This window comes from Lolium perenne, chromosome 7, assembly GCF_019359855.2.
Source record: "Lolium perenne isolate Kyuss_39 chromosome 7, Kyuss_2.0, whole genome shotgun sequence".
Lineage (NCBI taxonomy): Eukaryota > Viridiplantae > Streptophyta > Magnoliopsida > Poales > Poaceae > Lolium > Lolium perenne.
In genome coordinates, this window is record NC_067250.2 from 219,810,570 (window position 1) to 219,830,966 (window position 20,397).

Genomic DNA, 20,397 nt, shown 5'->3' on the forward strand with positions numbered 1-20,397 from the left:
AACCGGTAATCGCTGGCCACAGGCCTCGATGGGACGTTAACCGTCATTACCGACCGTGACGTTGTCAGCCAAAAAAAATGCGATGGTCCACTGGGATGTCTTCGATGTGAACGATCTCCGTGGCCCTATACAACCATTTTGTTGTCTGCGGGCCAATGTAAACGAACGCGCGCGACCACTTTGGGTTCCACCTAGATCCACAGTTCTAGACCTCCCTGAGCTCCTCCGACCACACCACCAACTCCGCCTTGCCGTCCATGTTCTCCTAGCAGAAGGAATCGGCACGGGTGCAATGAATCGTCGTCGTCCACTTCTTCCCCGCATTCGACCGCAACATCGTTGGACCGTGTCATCGCCTCCGCTCCTCATATGTTATACGACCACAACATCTTGACCAGGGTGAGCTTATTGTCCTGATCCTAGACACTTCAGTTCGTCCTCGTGTGCTCTGTAGGGAGCTACCACTGTTTACTGGCGGGGTTCACGTCTGGTGACCATCTGGTGCTTTTGCAGCATCATGTTAGGCTCCCCGTAGCTTCGTGGAGGACGTAGCAGGGGATGCTCGCCTGTGCGCGAGGGCGGGGACATGGCTGAGGAGGAGGGGCAGCCATGCCCTCATCCATGGCCCAACGGCGGGAGGAGGAATAGCTTGCTAGGCGTGGATTTATGACATGCAAACATAAACTAGTACTCTCTCCGTCCCAAAATGTAAGACCTGTAAGGGTTAGTCAAAAGTCAACGTTGTTTTTTTAAATTTGACCAAGTTTATACACAAAAATATAAATATTTACAGTACTGAATCAATATGAATAGATTCACCATAAAATATATTTTCTTAATATGGTCATTCGATATTGTAGATGTACATATATTTTTCTAAATATTGAGTCAATGTTAGTAAAGTTTGACTTTTGACCAGTCCTTAGATGCCTTACATTTTGGGACGGAGGGAGTAGTACTATTTGGTAAATTTGAACTTCAAAATGGTGGTTGGTTTAATCAGGGTTTAATGCTAATAACTCGCAACCGGCAATGTCCATTAATACATAGTAGTTTCAGATAATATATATAGAACTCGAATACTGAGACTATGGAAGTAGTAAGTTTACTTTTGTTTTCTATTTCTTTTAGAAGTATCCATGTATATTAAAAGATGCATGGATGTATATCAAAAGAAATATTTATGTATGCATTTCAACAATATGTAAAAGGAGTTATTGGCAGAGGTGGAGAAACTCGTGGTGTATGCGATTGGAGGTTCACAACGATGAAGAGGTGTATCTAAAGGTATAAACGATGCCCCCTATAGGGGGCTTCACAACGTTTTGAGCATGCTAGCCATTGGATTTGCACAATGAGTTTATCTTGGCCATCCCTTCGTTCCACGCGTGTACCTTGTGGTTGGCTGAGGAGCCTCCAATGTGTAATTACCGTTTGCCCCGCGTGGTAAAAAGAAATGGAGCAGCCATTCCCTACCCGCCTCTGGGTGCATCTAGGCCCCACGGTCAGCTGGGTCCGCGTGTCAGCCGCTAAGGCTCGCTAGCGGGCTGGTATCGCCTCGCGATGGTGACCAGAAATATCTCACGCGCTTGGGTAGATAGCGGGGTAGTCTCGTCATCGAACAGACGAAACCCTAGCCGCCTCTGCCCATTCCAGCGTGCGTCCCATCTCTCTCCCCAATCCCCTTCCTTTCACTCCTCCCCAATCGCATTCCTCCTCCCCGCGAGCGGCTGGACGCGCTGATGCCTCCCTGCACGTCGGCGCATGGCGAAGGAGCCAGGCCCCCAGCCCCCCAAGCCTCCGCCTCTATTGATTTTCTGGCCGCCGCCGCCTCTGGCCATTTCCCCTTGCTTGCTCTCTCCTCGAGCAGGGTGGAGTTGCAGCCATCCCCGTTCCGTTCCTCCCCAACCAATTGGTTGTGATAAATACTTGGTGCACACGTTCAGGTGTTTGGCGACTTGCAGCGCCTTGGAAAAAAAGAATTGCAGCACAGGTAGACTGTATTTTTTATGGTGCTCTTCACCGAGTCGCGATTTTCAGGATGAAATTCAAGGTTATCTTGGTGAAGCCATTGTTTTGTGAAATCAGGCTTTCTCCAAGGTGCAATTCTTGTACGTATAAGTTTTTTCAGAAGTCAAACTATGTACAATTAGTTTGACCAAATTTATTGAAAATATATCTATATCTGCAATAACAAATGTATATATCACGATGATTTCACGGTGATGTCATATTAATTCTATTAACCTTTAGACAGTGATGCCACGACTTTTATTATTTTGTATTTTAAACAATTATTTATATAAACTTCAACGACTAAGAAATAATAATCTTTATGCACAATTCAATTATTGATTTTATTTTTTTATAAAATGAAAAATATAAAATAAACAATTTCTAGCAAAAATAAAAATCTCATACTTTTATATTTTCCTTTGGAATTTTGACAATCTTAAAATATTGCAAATGGCTGAATGTCCTTAGAATCGGATGTACTTTTTGAAACAGTTATTTTGATAGGTTATACATTTTGTCCCGACGTTGTATGCAAAAGATGATGCTATTTTACCGAGAAATAAACTTTTTTTGCAAAAAATGTCGAAATTCAAATTTATTAATATCCCCTAATAGTAGGTTTCCTAACATACTAAAATCTTGAAACTTAAGAAGGCGGTCGCGATCCATAGAGGGGTGTTGACATACACGGTTGGGGACCTATGCCGACGGCCCGATGAAATTTCGTCGGCACCACGTGCTAGTCCCGTAGTAAAGGCTAGACGTGGCTACAGCCGAATATTAGTTAGACTTTTCCTTCAATATAATGTTTCTGGTCTCACCATATTTTCTTCCTATGATTAGTTACTTCTCACAAAAACCAATGATTGGTACCAATATAAGTACCCCAAAGTAGTATTTTTTCATGGAAGTTCATATTGTTTGGATATTTTTAAATTCAAAGTTTATTTATGAGATGGTAAAATATGTTGCCCTTTTACCAGTAGAATTAGAAAAAAAATATCACCATTTTTCATATTTCTTTTGGAAAATTAGAAAAAATAATAGCATCATCGGTTTAACCAATTTCCTCTGCAATTATTCTTATAAAATTTCCCACGAATTCATCAAGATCCTAAAAATAAAAATTATTACTCCCGTTCCGAAATATAAGCGTTATTAGCAAGTTAATTTAGTTTAGAAAAATACTTATTTACAATATATTGTTGATGGTAGCAAAGGCAATATTTCTTTATGCCCCGCAGCAAGGTACGGGAAATCACCTAGTCTTATTATATACAGTATATCTACATATATGACTCGGGTACCAATGAGTGTTTAGGAAAAGAAGATTGTGCCAATTGAACTGCGGCTCTATGGGTATGAGTTAAACTCTTCCGAATCTAAACTTGCAAGTTAGGGTGCATATGCACCCGAGATCAGTTTTGGTTTTCCGCAAGTCAAACACTTATTAACCAAGATAAAAGAAATGCACGGTGCCACGAGCCCTGGTAAACTTAAAGAAAAGAGACAAGACAATCAAGTGGGTAAATGAGCGAGATGTAGCATCGATGCTAAAGTGATCACCATGCATTGACGTAACATTGCAATACTGTTTACAATATACAATTGTGTATCAATACAATTTTTGAGAGTTTTAATCTGGAGATTACACGGCAAATAGCGAGGCATATGGATCAATGATCTCTAGACGGATAGGCATGTCGTCGTGGATGATGCATGAAGCGGCCGGAATCCATGTGGCTGCACGAGCCGCCTGATGCCGCGGCACATCTTGCCCAGGAAGAAGCCGCCGCCGAGCAGTTTGGCCCTAGAGTTGTTGTGGCCGTGGCATGCTCCCACCTGGTACTGGTAATGAAGCAGCCAATCCTTGCAGTCGGCGTCCATGGCGAAGTTGTCGAGATTGTGGGCGAGCACGCGGTCGCCGTGCCTGAAGAGCACCTCCACCTTGAGGCTCTTGGCGTAGATGGTTGGATCGCTGGGGCAGGCCTCCGCGGCCGCCCTGGCGACGGCTCGCGTGCAGTCGGCACCTCCGTTCCAGACCTCGAAGTTGATGAACATGCACCAGAAGTTGACGCCGCTGTCGTCCTCGCCGGCGTATATGCGGCTGCCCCACTCGTGGAACAGGCCCCTGGCGGCGTCGACGTTGCCTGCGCGAAGCTCCATGGCGATCCACGCTTTGTAGATGGAGGCGTAGTCGGCGACCTTGCTGCATCCCAGGGCGCTGCGCAGGAGGAGGCGCGCCTCCTTCATGTCGCCGTCGGTCCGCGCCTGCTCGCACCAGCGCAGAGCGTAGCCAGGGTCGGCGCAGGCGGAGTCCAGCATGTTGTGTGCACGGCGCCGGCGATCGATCGAGGTGGCGCCCGCTCCCTTCGTCGCCATGCCGATGACGATCGGTTCAAGCAGAGCTAGGGCGAAGGGCGTAGCAAAGGCAAAAGGAAGCACACGAGAAAGGGGCGGGTCCTGCTTGCTACGGGATCGATCGAATTGCGGCCGCTGTATATATTTGTGGAGGATCCCTGCATGCCCCGTACTCGTGCAGGTGGTATCGGAATCGGACCCGGAAAGGCTGAAACCAAACGGAGACGAACGAGTTTCGTATTCCTGCTGGCTCTGAATCTAACACTTGAACAGAGTCGGCGTCGATTCTTGTACCAATCCTAGGACCTAATTGGAGTAGCGACGTCCCAAGTGTTTCATTATGGACAACCACGGGCAGAGTACGTAGCATAAGGCCATAAGTTTGAATGTTTGATACTCCCTCTCCGTCCTAAAAATATAGACGCCATTAAACTTCGCTACTCAACGATATAAGCTCACCATTTTTTTTCATGTAGTACTTAAATTTACCATTTCCATTTAGTGCTCAAATTTCTATTTTATTACGAGCTTACGGTACATAAATACACCCTTTTTCATGAATTTTTGGAAAGAAACATAAGAAAAATTGATTGGTCGGATCAGGGCCCGCCGGTGAATGACACATGTAAGAAAAATGTTTGTCATTCCTATTGATGGCTAAAAGGACCATAATTTTTGCAGAGATGGTTAGAGTTAACCTACAACTACGACGGTCGTACCTACTCGTCGTCGCGTGGCCTACTACGACCAGGTTTACTCGTAGTCGTGCGGCCTACTACTGGCTGTCGGCGTGATCTGACGGGTCGGCGCCGTCGTCGGAGCACATGCGGGCTTGGCCAGCCACGCGGCGCTCCTTCGAAGGTGGTTCTGCTCCCGGAAGGAGGAAACGTCTTCCCGCTGCCGGCGTTCGACAGCCTCCGCCGAGAGAGGAGGCCCGGCGGGCTAACTGCGTAGCCGTCTCGTCCGCCGTGATGTGTGTCAGTCCTCGCGGTAGCGGGCCCTGTCCCTCGCCATTGCCACCGCCGCTTCCTCCCTTGCCGTGATGGCGCCCTGCAGCTCGCGGTTCAACCCGTCGATCCGTGCGTGGTCCATCCCTGCCCACGCCACCGCCACCAGGTGGGAGCGCACGAAAGCCTGCCTCATGGACATCGCATCGCCGCGAGCTTGTGCCTCCGCCGCAAGAACCCGACGGCGATCAACGTCCTCGGAGAGGCTCTCGAACGACGCGAGCAACGCCCCCTGCTCGGCGCGTACAAACACGCCCTCTTCATCATCATACGGGATGAAGTCAATGTCGTGCTCGTCCTCGTCATCCATGTCTTCGAGGACGACGTCCGCCATGGTTGCCGCCTGCCGCTCGGCGCCCCCTAGCATACGCGGTCGCCGCCCGCGAGCTCTGCCCTGTCCTCCGTGAGCTGCGCACCGAGGTCGGCCATGGTCGTCGCCGCACCGCCACCTCTTACGCCCTGGTCTCCACCGCCTCCATCGTCGTCGCTTCCATCGCCGCCTCCTCCGCAAAGGCCTCCGCCACCTCCGCCTCCAGCTACTCGGCCGCGTGCGCGGCCCAGCCACGCTCCGTGTCGAACTCCTCGGTCGCGTGGACGGAGGCAAGGTCGGGATCATCGGGGAAGACGCCACAGGCCATGTGAACAATGCGAGCCCAGGCGGGGTCATGCTCGGCCATGGATGATTTCTACGGTTGGGTTGGGGTGTGCCCTCCTCGACCTCCGGCTTGCACCATATATAGCCACGATAGGGCGGGAAACGCTGACCGCGTGCAAGACGTTTCGCGCGCGGCGGCGAAACACGTCAATGTATTGGCGGCTCGCGGGAAGCACCGCCTTTGTGCGTGAACCGGTAATCGCTGGCCAGGCCTCGATGGGACGTTAACCGTCATTACCGACCGTGACGTTGTCAGCCAAAAAAAATGCGATGGTCCACTGGGATGTCTTCGATGTGAACGATCTCCGTGGCCCTATACAACCATTTTGTTGTCTACGGGCCAATGTAAACGAACGCGCGACCACTTTGGGTTCCACCTAGATCCACAGTTCTAGACCTCCCTGAGCTCCTCCGACCACACCACCAACTCCGCCTTGCCGTCCATGTTCTCCTAGCAGAAGGAATCGGCACGGGTGCAATGAATCGTCGTCGTCCACTTCTTCCCCGCATTCGACCGCAACATCGTTGGACCGTGTCATCGCCTCCGCTCCTCATATGTTATACGACCACAACATCTTGACCAGGGTGAGCTTATTGTCCTGATCCTAGACACTTCAGTTCGTCCTCGTGTGCTCTGTAGGGAGCTACCACCTGTTTCGGGCGGGGTTCACGTCTGGTGACCATCTGGTGCTTTTGCAGCATCATGTTAGGCTCCCCGTAGCTTCGTGGAGGACGTAGCAGGGGATGCTCGCCCAGGCGCGAGGGCGGGGACATGGCTGAGGAGGAGGGGCAGCCATGCCCTCATCCATGGCCCAACGGCGGGAGGAGGAATAGCTTGCTAGGCGTGGATTTATGACATGCAAACATAAACTAGTACTCTCTCCGTCCCAAAATGTAAGGCCTGTAAGGGTTAGTCAAAAGTCAACGTTGTTTTTAAATTTGACCAAGTTTATACACAAAAATATAAATATTTACAGTACTGAATCAATATGAATAGATTCACCATAAAATATATTTTCTTAATATGGTCATTCGATATTGTAGATGTACATATATTTTTCTAAATATTGAGTCAATGTTAGTAAAGTTTGACTTTTGATCAGTCCTTAGATGCCTTACATTTTAGGACGGAGGGAGTAGTACTATTTGGTAAATTTGAACTTCAAAATGGTGGTTGGTTTAATCAGGGTTTAATGCTAATAACTCGCAACCGGCAATGTCCATTAATACATAGTAGTTTCAGATAATATATATAGAACTCGAATACTGAGACGGTGGAAGTAGTAAGTTTACTTTTGTTTTCTATTTCTTTTAGAAGTATCCATGTATATTAAAAGATGCATGGATGTATATCAAAAGAAATATTTATGTATGCATTTCAACAATATGTAAAAGGAGTTATTGGCAGAGGTGGAGAAACTCGTGGTGTATGCGATTGGAGGTTCACAACGATGGAGAGGTGTATCTAAAGGTATAAACGATGCCCCCCCATAGGGGGCTTCACAACGTTTTGAGCATGCTAGCCATTGGATTTGCACAATGAGTTTATCTTGGCCGTCCCTTCGTTCCACGCGTGTGCCTTGTGGTTGGCTGAGGAGCCTCCAATGTGTAATTACCGTTTGCCCCGCGTGGTAAAAAGAAATGGAGCAGCCATTCCCTACCCGCCTCTGGGTGCATCTAGGCCCCACGGTCAGCTGGGTCCGCGTGTCAGCCGCTAAGGCTCGCTAGCGGGCTGGTATCGCCTCGCGATGGTGACCAGAAATATCTCACGCGCTTGGGTAGATAGCGGGGTAGTCTCGTCTTCGAATGTACGAAACCCTAGCCGCCTCTGCCCATTCCAAATGCGTCCCATCTCTCTCCCCAATCCCCTTCCTTTCACTCCTCCCCAATCGCATTCCTCCTCCCCGCGAGCGGCTGGACGCGCTGATGCCTCCCTCGCACGTCGGCGCATGGCGAAGGAGCCAGGCCCCCAGCCCCCCAAGCCTCCGCCTCTATTGATTTTCTGGCCGCCGCCGCCTCTGGCCATTTCCCCTTGCTTGCTCTCTCCTCGAGCAGGGTGGAGTTGCAGCCATCCCCGTTCCGTTCCTCCCCAACCAATTGGTTGTGATAAATACTTGGTGCACACGTTCAGGTGTTTGGCGACTTGCAGCGCCTTGGAAAAAAAGAATTGCAGCACAGGTAGACTGTATTTTTGATGGTGCTCTTCACCGAGTCGCGATTTTCAGGATGAAATTCAAGATTATCTTGGTGAAGCCATTGTTTTGTGAAATCAGGCTTTCTCCAAGGTGCAATTCTTGTACGTATAAGTTTTTTCAGAAGTCAAACTATGTACAATTAGTTTGACCAAATTTATTGAAAATATATCTATATCTGCAATAACAAATGTATATATCACGATGATTTCACGGTGATGTCATATTAATTCTATTAACCTTTAGACAGTGATGCCACGACTTTTATTATTTTGTATTTTAAACAATTATTTATATAAACTTCAACGACTAAGAAATAATAATCTTTAGGCACAATTCAATTATTGATTTTATTTTTTTATAAAATGAAAAATATAAAATAAACAATTTCTAGCAAAAATAAAAATCTCATACTTTTATATTTTCCTTTGGAATTTTGACAATCTTAAAATATTGCAAATGGCTGAATGTCCTTAGAATCGGATGTACTTTTTGAAACAGTTATTTTGATAGGTTATACATTTTTTTCCCGACGTTGTATGCAAAAGATGATGCTATTTTACCGAGAAATAAACTTTTTTTGCAAAAAATGTCGAAATTCAAATTTATTAATATCCCCTAATAGTAGGTTTCCTAACATACTAAAATCTTGAAACTTAAGAAGGCGGTCGCGATCCATAGAGGGGTGTTGACATACACGGTTGGGGACCTATGCCGACGGCCCGATGAAATTTCGTCGGCACCACGTGCTAGTCCCGTAGTAAAGGCTAGACGTAGCTACAGCCGAATATTAGTTAGACTTTTCCTTCAATATAATGTTTCTGGTCTCACCATATTTTCTTCCTATGATTAGTTACTTCTCACAAAAACCAATGATTGGTACCAATATAAGTACCCCAGTAGTATTTTTTCATGGAAGTTCATATTGTTTGGATATTTTTAAATTCAAAGTTTATTTATGAGATGGTAAAATATGTTGCCCTTTTACCAGTAGAATTAGAAAAAAAATATCACCATTTTTCATATTTCTTTTGGAAAATTAGAAAAAAATAATAGCATCATCGGTTTAACCAATTTCCTCTGCAATTATTCTTATAAAATTTCCCACGAATTCATCAAGATCCTAAAAATAAAAATTATTACTCCCGTTCCGAAATATAAGCGTTATTAGCAAGTTAATTTAGTTTAGAAAAATACTTATTTACAATATATTGTTGATGGTAGCAAAGGCAATATTTCTTTATGCCCCATGAGCAAGGTACGGGAAATCACCTAGTCTTATTATATACAGTATATCTACATATATGACTTGGGTACCAATGAGTGTTTAGGAAAAGAAGATTGTGCCAATTGAACTGCGGCTCTATGGGTATGAGTTAAACTCTTCCGAATCTAAACTTGCAAGTTAGGGTGCATATGCACCCGAGATCAGTTTTGGTTTTCCGCAAGTCAAACACTTATTAACCAAGATAAAAGAAATGCACGGTGCCACGAGCCCTGGTAAACTTAAAGAAAAGAGACAAGACAATCAAGTGGGTAAATGAGCGAGATGTAGCATCGATGCTAAAGTGATCACCATGCATTGACGTAACATTGCAGTACTGTTTACAATATACAATTGTGTATCAATACAATTTTTGAGAGTTTTAATCTGGAGATTACACGGCAAATAGCGAGGCATATGGATCAATGATCTCTAGACGGATAGGCATGTCGTCGTGGATGATGCATGAAGCGGCCGGAATCCATGTGGCTGCACGAGCCGCCTGATGCCGCGGCACATCTTGCCCAGGAAGAAGCCGCCGCCGAGCAGTTTGGCCCTAGAGTTGTTGTGGCCGTGGCATGCTCCCACCTGGTACTGGTAATGAAGCAGCCAATCCTTGCAGTCGGCGTCCATGGCGAAGTTGTCGAGATTGTGGGCGAGCACGCGGTCGCCGTGCCTGAAGAGCACCTCCACCTTGAGGCTCTTGGCGTAGATGGTTGGATCGCTGGGGCAGGCCTCCGCGGCCGCCCTGGCGACGGCTCGCGTGCAGTCGGCACCTCCGTTCCAGACCTCGAAGTTGATGAACATGCACCAGAAGTTGACGCCGCTGTCGTCCTCGCCGGCGTATATGCGGCTGCCCCACTCGTGGAACAGGCCCCTGGCGGCGTCGACGTTGCCTGCGCGAAGCTCCATGGCGATCCACGCTTTGTAGATGGAGGCGTAGTCGGCGACCTTGCTGCATCCCAGGGCGCTGCGCAGGAGGAGGCGCGCCTCCTTCATGTCGCCGTCGGTCCGCGCCTGCTCGCACCAGCGCAGAGCGTAGCCAGGGTCGGCGCAGGCGGAGTCCAGCATGTTGTGTGCACGGCGCCGGCGATCGATCGAGGTGGCGCCCGCTCCCTTCGTCGCCATGCCGATGACGATCGGTTCAAGCAGAGCTAGGGCGAAGGGCGTAGCAAAGGCAAAAAGGAAGCACACGAGAAAGGGGCGGGTCCTGCTTGCTACGGGATCGATCGAATTGCGGCCGCTGTATATATTTGTGGAGGATCCCTGCATGCCCCGTACTCGTGCAGGTGGTATCGGAATCGGACCCGGAAAGGCTGAAACCAAACGGAGACGAACGAGTTTCGTATTCCTGCTGGCTCTGAATCTAACACTTGAACAGAGTCGGCGTCGATTCTTGTACCAATCCTAGGACCTAATTGGAGTAGCGACGTCCCAAGTGTTTCATTATGGACAACCACGGGCAGAGTACGTAGCATAAGGCCATAAGTTTGAATGTTTGATACTCCCTCTCCGTCCTAAAAATATAGACGCCATTAAACTTCGCTACTCAACGATATAAGCTCACCATTTTTTTTCATGTAGTACTTAAATTTACCATTTCCATTTAGTGCTCAAATTTCTATTTTATTACGAGCTTACCGTACATAAATACACCCTTTTTCATGAATTTTTGGAAAGAAACATAAGAAAAATTGATTGGTCGGATCAGGGCCCGCCGGTGAATGACACATGTAAGAAAAATGTTTGTCATTCCTATTGATGGCTAAAAGGACCATAATTTTTGCAGAGATGGTTAGAGTTAACCTACAACTACGACGGTCGTACCTACTCGTCGTCGCGTGGCCTACTACGACCAGGTTTACTCGTAGTCGTGCGGCCTACTACTGCGGCTGTCGGCGTGATCTCGACGGGTCGGCGCCGTCGTCGGAGCACATGCGGGCTTGGCCAGCCACGCGGCGCTCCTTCGAAGGTGGTTCTGCTCCCGGAAGGAGGAAACGTCTTCCCGCTGCCGCCGTTCGACAGCCTCCGCCAGAGGAGGCCCGGCGGGCTAACTGCGTAGCCGTCTCGTCCGCCGTGATGTGTGTCAGGTCCTCGCGGTAGCGGGCCCTGTCCCTCGCCATTGCCACCGCCGCTTCCTCCCTTGCCGTGATGGCGCCCTGCAGCTCGCGGTTCAACCCGTCGATCCGTGCGTGGTCCATCCCTGCCCACGCCACCGCCACCGTGGGAGCGCACGGCCTGCCTCATGGACATCGCATCGCCGCGAGCTTGTGCCTCCGCCGCAAGAACCCGACGGCGATCAACGTCCCTCGGAGAGGCTCTCGAACGACGCGAGCAACGCCTGCTCGGCGCGTACAAACACGCCCTCTTCATCATCATACGGGATGAAGTCAATGTCGTGCTCGTCCTCGTCATCCATGTCTTCGAGGACGACGTCCGCCATGGTTGCCGCCTGCCGCTCGGCGCGCCCTAGCATACGCGGTCGCCGCCGCGAGCTCTGCCCTGTCCTCCGTGAGCTGCGCCTGGAGGTCGGCCATGGTCGTCGCCTGCACCGCCACCTCTTACGCCCTGGTCTCCACCGCCTCCATCGTCGTCGCTTCCATCGCCGCCTCCTCCGCAAAGGCCTCCGCCACCTCCGCCTCCAGCTACTCGGCCGCGTACGCGGCCTTCTGCTCCGTGTCGAACTCCTCAGTCGCGTGGACAGAGGCAAGGTCAGGATCATCGGGGAAGACGCCACAGGCCATGTGAACAATGCGAGCCCAGGCGGGGTCATGCTCGGCCATGGATGATTTCTACGGTTGGGTTGGGGTGTGCCCTCCTCGACCTCCGGCTTGCACCATATATAGCCACGATAGGGCGGGAAACGCTGACCGCGTGCAAGACGTTTCCCGCGCGCGAAGCGGCGGCGAAACACGTCAATGTATTGGCGGCTCGCGGGAAGCACCGCCTTTGTGCGTGAACCGGTAATCGCTGGCCACAGGCCTCGATGGGACGTTAACCGTCATTACCGACCGTGACGTTGTCAGCCAAAAAAAATGCGATGGTCCACTGGGATGTCTTCGATGTGAACGATCTCCGTGGCCCTATACAACCATTTTGTTGTCTGCGGGCCAATGTAAACGAACGCGCGCGACCACTTTGGGTTCCACCTAGATCCACAGTTCTAGACCTCCCTGAGCTCCTCCGACCACACCACCAACTCCGCCTTGCCGTCCATGTTCTCCTAGCAGAAGGAACCGACACGGGTTGCAGTGAATCATCGTCGTCGTCCACTTCTTCCACGCATTCGACCGCAACATCGTTGGACTGTATCGTCACCTCCGCTCCTCCTATCTCGTACGAGCACACCATCTTGACCAGGGTGAGCTTATTGTCCTCCTAGACACTTCAGTTCGTCCTCGTGTGCTCTGTAGGGAGCCTCCACTGCTTACTGCCATGCTTCGCCACTCCGGTGGTCACCGGGGTTGACGTCTGGCGACCATCTGGTCCTTTTGCAGCCACTTGTTAGGCTCCTCGTAGCTACGTAGCAGGGGATGCTCGCCCAAGTGCGAGGACGGGGACATGGCTGAGGAGGAGGGCGGGCAGGCCCTCGTCCATGGCCCGGCGGCGGGAGGAGGACCAGCTAGCTAGGCAGGAACGGGACGACCATGCATGAAACTTGATTTTTTTGGTATTTACATTTATATTGCTCATGTTTCTCCCATGTTAGCCTTACAGGTAGGTCCCATCTATCAGTTTTGTGTCAATTCATTTTTTTGTGCTTCTTGCCAAAAAATAACTTATGAAAAAGTTGTGGATTTATGAGTGCAAACATGAGTATTTGGTAAATTTGAACTGCAAACTGGTTGTTGGTTTAATGCTAATAACTCGCAATCGGCAATGTCCATTAATACATAGCAGTTTCAGAAAATATATATAGAACTCGAATAGTAAGTGTACTTTTGTTTTCTATTTCTTTTAGAAGTATTGTCCATCTATGTTAAAAGATGCATTGATGTATATCAAAAGAAATATTTATGTATGCATTTCAACAATATGAAAATAAGAGATATTGGCAGAGGTGGAGAAACCCGTGGTGTATGCGATCGGAGGTTTGCAATGATGGAGAGGTGTATTGTATTGGTTGTGATGAAGACTTGGTGCGCAAGTTCGGGTGTTTGGCGACTTGCAGCAACAGCTTTGGCAAAAAAAGGTGGGAGCACGCACAGGTAAACTGTATTTTTGGTGGTGCTCTTCACCGAGTCGCAATTTCCAGGATCAAAATCCAAGGTTACCTTGGTGAACAAAGCCATTGTTGTGTGAAATCAGTCTTTCTCCAAGGTGCAATGCTTGTACATATAAGTTTTTTCAGAAGTCAAACTATGTACGTACAATTAGTTTGACCAAATTTATTGAAAAAAGTATCTATATCTGCAATAGCAAATGTATATATCACGATGATTTCACGGTGATTTCATATTATAGATTCTCACAATTTTCTCTACATCTTTGATCAAACTTGATATCGTTTAACTTTTAAAAAAAGTGTACGCACTACATTTTGGCGAGAAAGGAATAATAAACAAAAAGCATTTGAAGAACATGATTACAGATCCGACGTAACACCAATATATCCTTGAGGACAAAGTAAGATGTATGAACGATCAAGAATATATATTTCTCTGAAGTACTCATGGCCGCAATACATGCCATTTTATTACTAGCTCAAGGCCTTTCTGGCTGCAACTAATAGATCACTATTAAGCCGTAATAATATACACCCATGATATAAAAGTACCAGAAAATGGCACGCCTCAAAACGTATGCATGTCAAGACAATCCTTGCACACTCAAATATGGTCAGCAGAGTCATTTTCAGCTTCAAGATTCCCAGCAAGTAGTTGGTCAGATTAAAGGTCACCGATTCTCTCTTCTTCCAGGCAAGCTCAGCTTTGCTTGCCGGCCGCCCTGAACAGTCAGTTTTTTTGCGTGAAAGAGGTCTAACTGGATTTCAATGGTAAACTTCGTTAGCTCTATCAGCAGCCTGGTAGTGACTGAGCCGATAAGCTTGCATCAGAATCAGGGCAATGCTGTAGGTAGGCCTGATGCAGTGACTGAGTCGACGTTGAAGCTGATAGACTCGTCCCCGAGTCGCCACCGTGCTGCAGCTGGGTGTGTTGTGGTGACTGGGGCACCATGGTAAATAGGCTTGGCCCTGACTCCGTGCGTTGCCTAATGTAAGGGTACTGCTGCCCTGAAGAGCCAGGATAATAGGTTGGAGACCCATAGCTGGAACGAGGTATGTGGGGTGAACCTAAGTACTGCCCTGAAATACCGTAGCTGGAACGAGAGTGTGATGTACATCTGATGCTGATTGGCGGAGACAAATGCCCTCCACCAAGAGAGTTTGCAGATGCAAGGTGTGAAGTGTGAGACCATGGGGATGACATGTTTGCAAGGTCTACATTGCTCCTACTTGTACTGATGGTAGGTGAGTTGGAATAAGATCTGCATGGATTATGACTGCGGTGCATTCTGGAATTGGAGTGTGTGCGGGATATGGACTGTGATGATGGATGCCGACTTATCGACCTGGGAGGAGATGCTGCCACCATTGACCGAAAAGAAGCCAAAGCCGTCGATTCAGCAGGCAAGTGGATGATAGAAGAAAGCAAAGGGGTAGACTCTGATGCAGGGAGGTTTGGCGCTCCAGCATTTGCATCCCGCTTGCATACAGGGCAGAATGTTCTCCATGAAGTGAGCCACAGGTCCACACAGGCAGCATGGAACTCTGTAAGATGACACAGCCAAGTATCAGTGCACTGGCTAAAAAAAGCTTCACATAACATAGGGGTCAGTACCACTGCAACACTAGTTTCTGATCTCATAGTGTAGATCTCTATCTACGCCAGGATACCGGGAAACAAATGAAATTTAGGAAGACCGTATTTAATTGAGTTTATATCTCAAACCAGAAAAGGGGATATGTGGGGTTATGGTCATTATGATGGAAGTTTTTATCAGTGACACCATTTCTTTGCTCCATTCTAGTAGTAATATAAGTGTAATTCTATTTCCGGTCATTAAACCAGTAATGGCTAGTACAGATTGATTAATCTGGTTGTGCAGAAAGTGCACATCATTGAGATCCCAAACAATGAAAGTAATATTATTATGCTAACTAGAAAATAATTGTTAGGTGTGAGAAGAACATACTGTGACGACAAGGCAGCACCCTTATCTTTTCACCAACACTGTAGTCCTCTAAGCAAATGGCACATGTTGCTGACGTACAGTTGTCTTCTTGGACTTCCGTAAAAATAAGACTTGGCATTGCCTTAACTAATTGACTGCTCATTCCATGAAATTCTCGTGCTGCAGGCATTCGAGCTATGTCCCTTCTTATCTGGTGTCTTCTCACAAAGAAACAAGTGGCTAGGACAGCAGACATAGCAAGCAGTGCTGTGAAAGAAATTGCCATAATTGACAAAGCTGAGTTCACATGCGTTGATATTATCCACAACTGAGCATCACTTTGACCTGAATATTTCTTCAACACCTCTCCTGAGGCCTTAGAGATGAAGACAGCATATATGTCGATTCCAAATGAGCTTCCAGCCACTGTTAACACTTGTTAGTTAAATACCATTGCAAATATGTGCACTGAATGCATAATATTGGAGGAGACAGTCAGCTAATAGGAAATCACACATCTTAACAATTTTATGCATCACAGTTTATCATCGATTTCTGCTCTCTATGTTTTTTTTTTTATTTAGAAGTATTTCTGCTCTGTATCGTGAGGTGGAATCTGCATCAGGTTGCTAATGATTCAAACCATTTAAATTTTATGACACAGGATTAGAATTTTGCATATCTCCTCTTAATTCCACTCACCTCTACTGTTTATCTATCAAATATCATGAATTGTAAATATTTAAATCAATGCACCATAGACTCTTTTATATGAGATGATCAGAGCAATGCGTTATTAGAAATATATACACCATAAAAAGAAGAATGAAGACAAGACCAAAAGGAAGAGTCAAGGAACATTACTTGAAACAAGGACACCATGGTCTTTGTTATCATATACTATCACAGCCTTGAATCCGGCATCCTGAGCATTTCTAACTTTATCATCAAACTGGCAGCCACCTCTTAAAATCAGTGCAAATGGTGATATAGGTCCTTCAACTGCCCTCTTACTCAGAGGACTGCATGCATCCAGAGGCTCCACGGTGTAAATTACACCATTTACACCTGAACCTTCCACCGCAGGAGCTGCAAAAGATTGAAATTTTAATAAATTCTTCTTAACACAGATAGTTTGAATCAAGAACAATAGTTCTTAAACATGTTGTCGCACATGAGCTAACAAAAGCAGCGCTACAGTGCGTTCTTTTTTAGCACAGCACAGCACAGGACAAGCAATTAATCCATTCATCGGTGATGACTCAAATTATCAACTAAGCATAAAAACTCAATAAGCTACAATAATAACAACTAAAGAAAGTAGCCACAAGTTGATAACTAAACGACAAGGATAATGGGTAAGGTATAGCGCTTACTAAAGGTTGCCTCGACATCACTGAATGACAAGGTTGTGTTATTTGCTATCAGCACCACATTGCAAGCTCCCGGCTGAGCCATGATGTAAACCACTGCACATAACAAGAGGGGGAATAATCTCCCTCCCCTTGAACAGTTCATCTTGTCACCAAACACCGATGCTCTAATCGAGAACTCTAGAGCACAAATTGGCTGCAAACCCTGCAATAGCATTCCTAAGTTCAAGGCAGCAAACCAAAGAGCAGGAACAGTGTAACCGTGCAGTAGTGCGAAAAATATTTGCAGTCGTAGCACCTAAATGCAGCACAGAAGGGGGGAACCTCTGAAATTTGGACAATAGAACAGTTTATTCATGGGAACATGGGGAGACCCAACCTGGGTCCAAAGCCTCAGTAGACTCCCATATTATGACCGATCCGCAGCTCCGGAATCACCATCCAATAACTACTATCCCGAATTGATAGTATTGGAATAAGAGACAAGAACAGTCCGGCTAACAGATAGCACCTACAGCTCGAATTCACCCGAAAAAAAAACTAATTTTGCAACACGAGCTACCAAAATAGCCCTAATCGTTCGAATCTAATCGCTGTATACCAAGAAACATAACTAATCGACGAAAAGGTTACGGATTTTTCACCTGGAAAGGGAGAAGACGAAGGGGGAGTGAGAATCGGCGGTGGTTACTGGGTGCGTGGTTGAAGGCAGAGAAGCGGTGCGCGGATAGAGACGTCGGCTGCCATGAGAGGGGGGGTTGGGGGGAAACCGGCCGTGGGATTACGCATAGGTGGCGAGATTGACGGCGAATTCAATGGAGAGGAGACAGGCAGCGAGACAGAGGGGGAGAAGTCGAGATTGGGAATTGGTTTGCAGACCTTCGGATTCGCGTCGCCTCTTGATCCGATTTTTCAGTTTATAGTACTTGTTTTCTGCCCATCCATCTCTATCGCTGGATATTACCCACACCCTGTTATTTACCAGCGTTGTCAACATCAGGATCCTGGCCCCCAATGTTCGTAGAGATCAGACAACCGTATCAGCGCTCGGACAGCCAAAAATTAATGTTTTATGCTAAGCACCGTCATTGTTCCTAGAGATATTTATCATGCAAGTAGCTGTAAACAAAACCATTATTATGCTACTAAACACTTTCAGTGTTCCAAAGAGATATACATCAAGCAAAGGATGAAAGGAGTAGTACTTGTAGAAAATCTCAGACACTGTCAATGTGCAAGGAGTTTCTTTCCCAAATCTTCTGGTCGCATCTAGTGGGATTTTCTTTTGCTGCACGTCAGTTTCATGGTAGTGTTGACCCTGATATTTTTTGTAGACGTGTTCTCCCCACACAAAAAATGGCTGAGGTAGAATTCTGCTCTGAATTGATCTCTCTCTGTTCGTTGACTGCACAAGGAGCAAACGAAGCCAGCAATGCATCAGGCTGTGTTATCATATCATCCGGATCATTCACGGGAGCAGCGAGCTGATCACACTTGCTTCCCACAGGTGTTTGTACGGATCTTCAAAGTCCAACCGCCACTAACATCGATCCACATCTCTTGATACATGTGTAAGCTCTACCGATCCTTCTCGTCTCGGAAAAAAAACGCTTCGGCCCTCCGCATCCGTCCCCGACCTTCCCCAGCCGCCGCCGCCGGCGCAGGCCGCCGGGCAAAGCCCGCGCGGTGCCGGCGGCGGCGGAGCGGCTCTTCCCCGTGCGTTGGAAGAGGGGCGCGGGGTCCTCTCCTTCTGGCGGCGGTGCTCCTCGGGCACGGATGGTCTCCGGCACGGCGCAGTCTCCCTGGGCGGCGCAGCCAGGCGGCGAGCTGGCGTTGCCGTTGCCGATTGGCGGCGGGGCGGAGCGGGGTGCGGCGGCGTTCCCCCGGCCCAGATCCTGGCCCTTTGGGGCCCATCTGGGTTTTGGCGGGCCGGCCGGGTGCATCCGTGCTGCTTCTGGCCGATGGGGTAGGAGACCGGAGCGGAGGCAGCTGGGGTGGAGGCGCCACTCCTGCAGCATCCGACGGCGGGCTTCACGAGCACGGACCAGGTGGGTCTATGCTCGGCCAGGCCAGGAGGGCCTGGTTTGCCCCTTGTCGGCATGTCCGGACGGGTACCGCCATTGGCGGTGGAGGCAGTTCCCTCCCGTGGTGCCTTTCCCTCGCAGCCCCTCGTTTTCGTGTTCCTTTCTCGTCTCGCTGGCTTCGGTTTGCTGGCTGCGGGGAGATGGCGTTGGTGTCTCTTAAGCCGTGGTGGCGCACGCTGGTGGGTGGTGAGGTTGGTGGAGCAGGATGGAGCGCTCGGGGCGGGGTGACGAGGGTCGGGAGAAATCTCTATCGGTTGGCCGACACCGACGCGGTGACGCTCGCGGGTGCCACCCCTCCTTCCTGAAGGGCGTTGGTGAAGCTCTCCTCCCTGTCCCTGCGCGTACCGGGGGAAACCCTAGGACTAGTCCGGGCAGCAGCGTCGTCATCGTCGCATTCCTTCTTGAAGGTGCTGCTTGGTACGCGGCGCTCCAAAATGCTAGGCGCGTGGTGGAATTCTCCGGAGGGCGCAGTGGCTGCGAGACACCTTCGTTTTCATCGATCCGGCCTCTTTGGCTTTCTTTCTCTTTTCTTTCTTTTATGTTTTCTTTTGGGCTTGATTGTGCTGATGCCCTAGCAGTTGGCAGTTGTATCGTGTAGTTGTATCGTGTGGTTGCTATATTAATATAGCGGGGCGAAAGCCTATTTCGAGGAAGCTCTGCCGATCCTTCGTCTTGCCTCTCTCTTTCTCTGGAAGGCCAAACAATCTTTTTGTTGTGCAAGCCGGCCGGCCTGTTTAATCCTCATTCGTTTTTTTCTTCTTCTCTCTTTTCTCCGAAGTTTTCTCTTTACAAAAGCAGTATTCTAATTATTAGAATACTTGTGATCCGACAGATTGGATCGACCCGGTGGCACCGCCGGCACCGACACGTGGAGACCATGTGGGATTTCACGGTCGTATTGGAGATTTGCAACCGCTTGTGACTTTGGCAAATGGTGGCGGCATGCAGGTGGATGTATTTGCCGGTGCCACATCGTTGTATGGCAGTTGACTCTTCTTGTTTTGATTGCGGTTTTGCACGCCTTTCTCCCCGTATTGGTTGTTTTACTTGTCATCAAGGCATCTTTTTTGTTTGTTAATATTTTATCCTTTTTGGCATTTTACATGGTTTGCTAGGAGTATCTAAGGAGTGATGTTGACCGCCGTTTGATGAGGGTTCGTCGTACCAAGGCATGTGTGGTGATATGGTCATTGATAGGATCAAACAATGTTGGTGTGCTTAGTCGTGGACCAGTAGCTTTTGTATGAACAGACAAGGGTCGATGTTGTGGC

The 20,397-nt window shown here is 48.2% G+C and overlaps 1 protein-coding gene across 3 annotated transcripts; it reads right to left on the reverse strand.

The window, feature by feature from the left end:
• Positions 1-14,050: 14,050 nt before the first annotated feature.
• On the reverse strand, positions 14,051-17,980 carry LOC127313562 (receptor homology region, transmembrane domain- and RING domain-containing protein 2). Of its 3 annotated transcripts, none has more exons than XM_051344047.2 (5): positions 17,687-17,980; positions 17,046-17,238; positions 16,534-16,758; positions 15,691-16,095; positions 14,051-15,265 (listed from the first exon to the last, which is right to left on the reverse strand). In XM_051344047.2, exons 2-5 carry the CDS (start codon positions 17,185-17,187, stop codon positions 14,511-14,513), a joined length of 1,527 nt encoding a protein of 508 aa, XP_051200007.1. In that variant the 5' UTR covers positions 17,188-17,238; positions 17,687-17,980; the 3' UTR covers positions 14,051-14,510. The 3 variants fall into 3 exon arrangements, with proteins under 3 accessions (XP_051200007.1, XP_051200006.1, XP_051200008.1); XM_051344046.2 differs by having other exon boundaries at positions 17,046-17,247; XM_051344048.2 differs by lacking the exon at positions 17,046-17,238 and having other exon boundaries at positions 17,687-17,978.
• Between the last annotated feature and the right edge of the window lie 2,417 nt (positions 17,981-20,397).

Bases quoted from the DNA above. Each gene is read 5' to 3' on its own strand.
- LOC127313562 (XM_051344047.2), bottom strand. From the start codon at position 17,187: ATGAACTGTTCAAGGGGAGGGAGATTATTCCCCCTCTTGTTATGTGCA. The intron at 16,759-17,045 runs GTAAGCGCTATA...AATCTTTTGCAG, and splicing joins TGATGTCGAGGCAACCTTTA to CTCCTGCGGTGGAAGGTTCA. The intron at 16,096-16,533 runs GTAATGTTCCTT...AAGTGTTAACAG, and splicing joins CCATGGTGTCCTTGTTTCAA to TGGCTGGAAGCTCATTTGGA.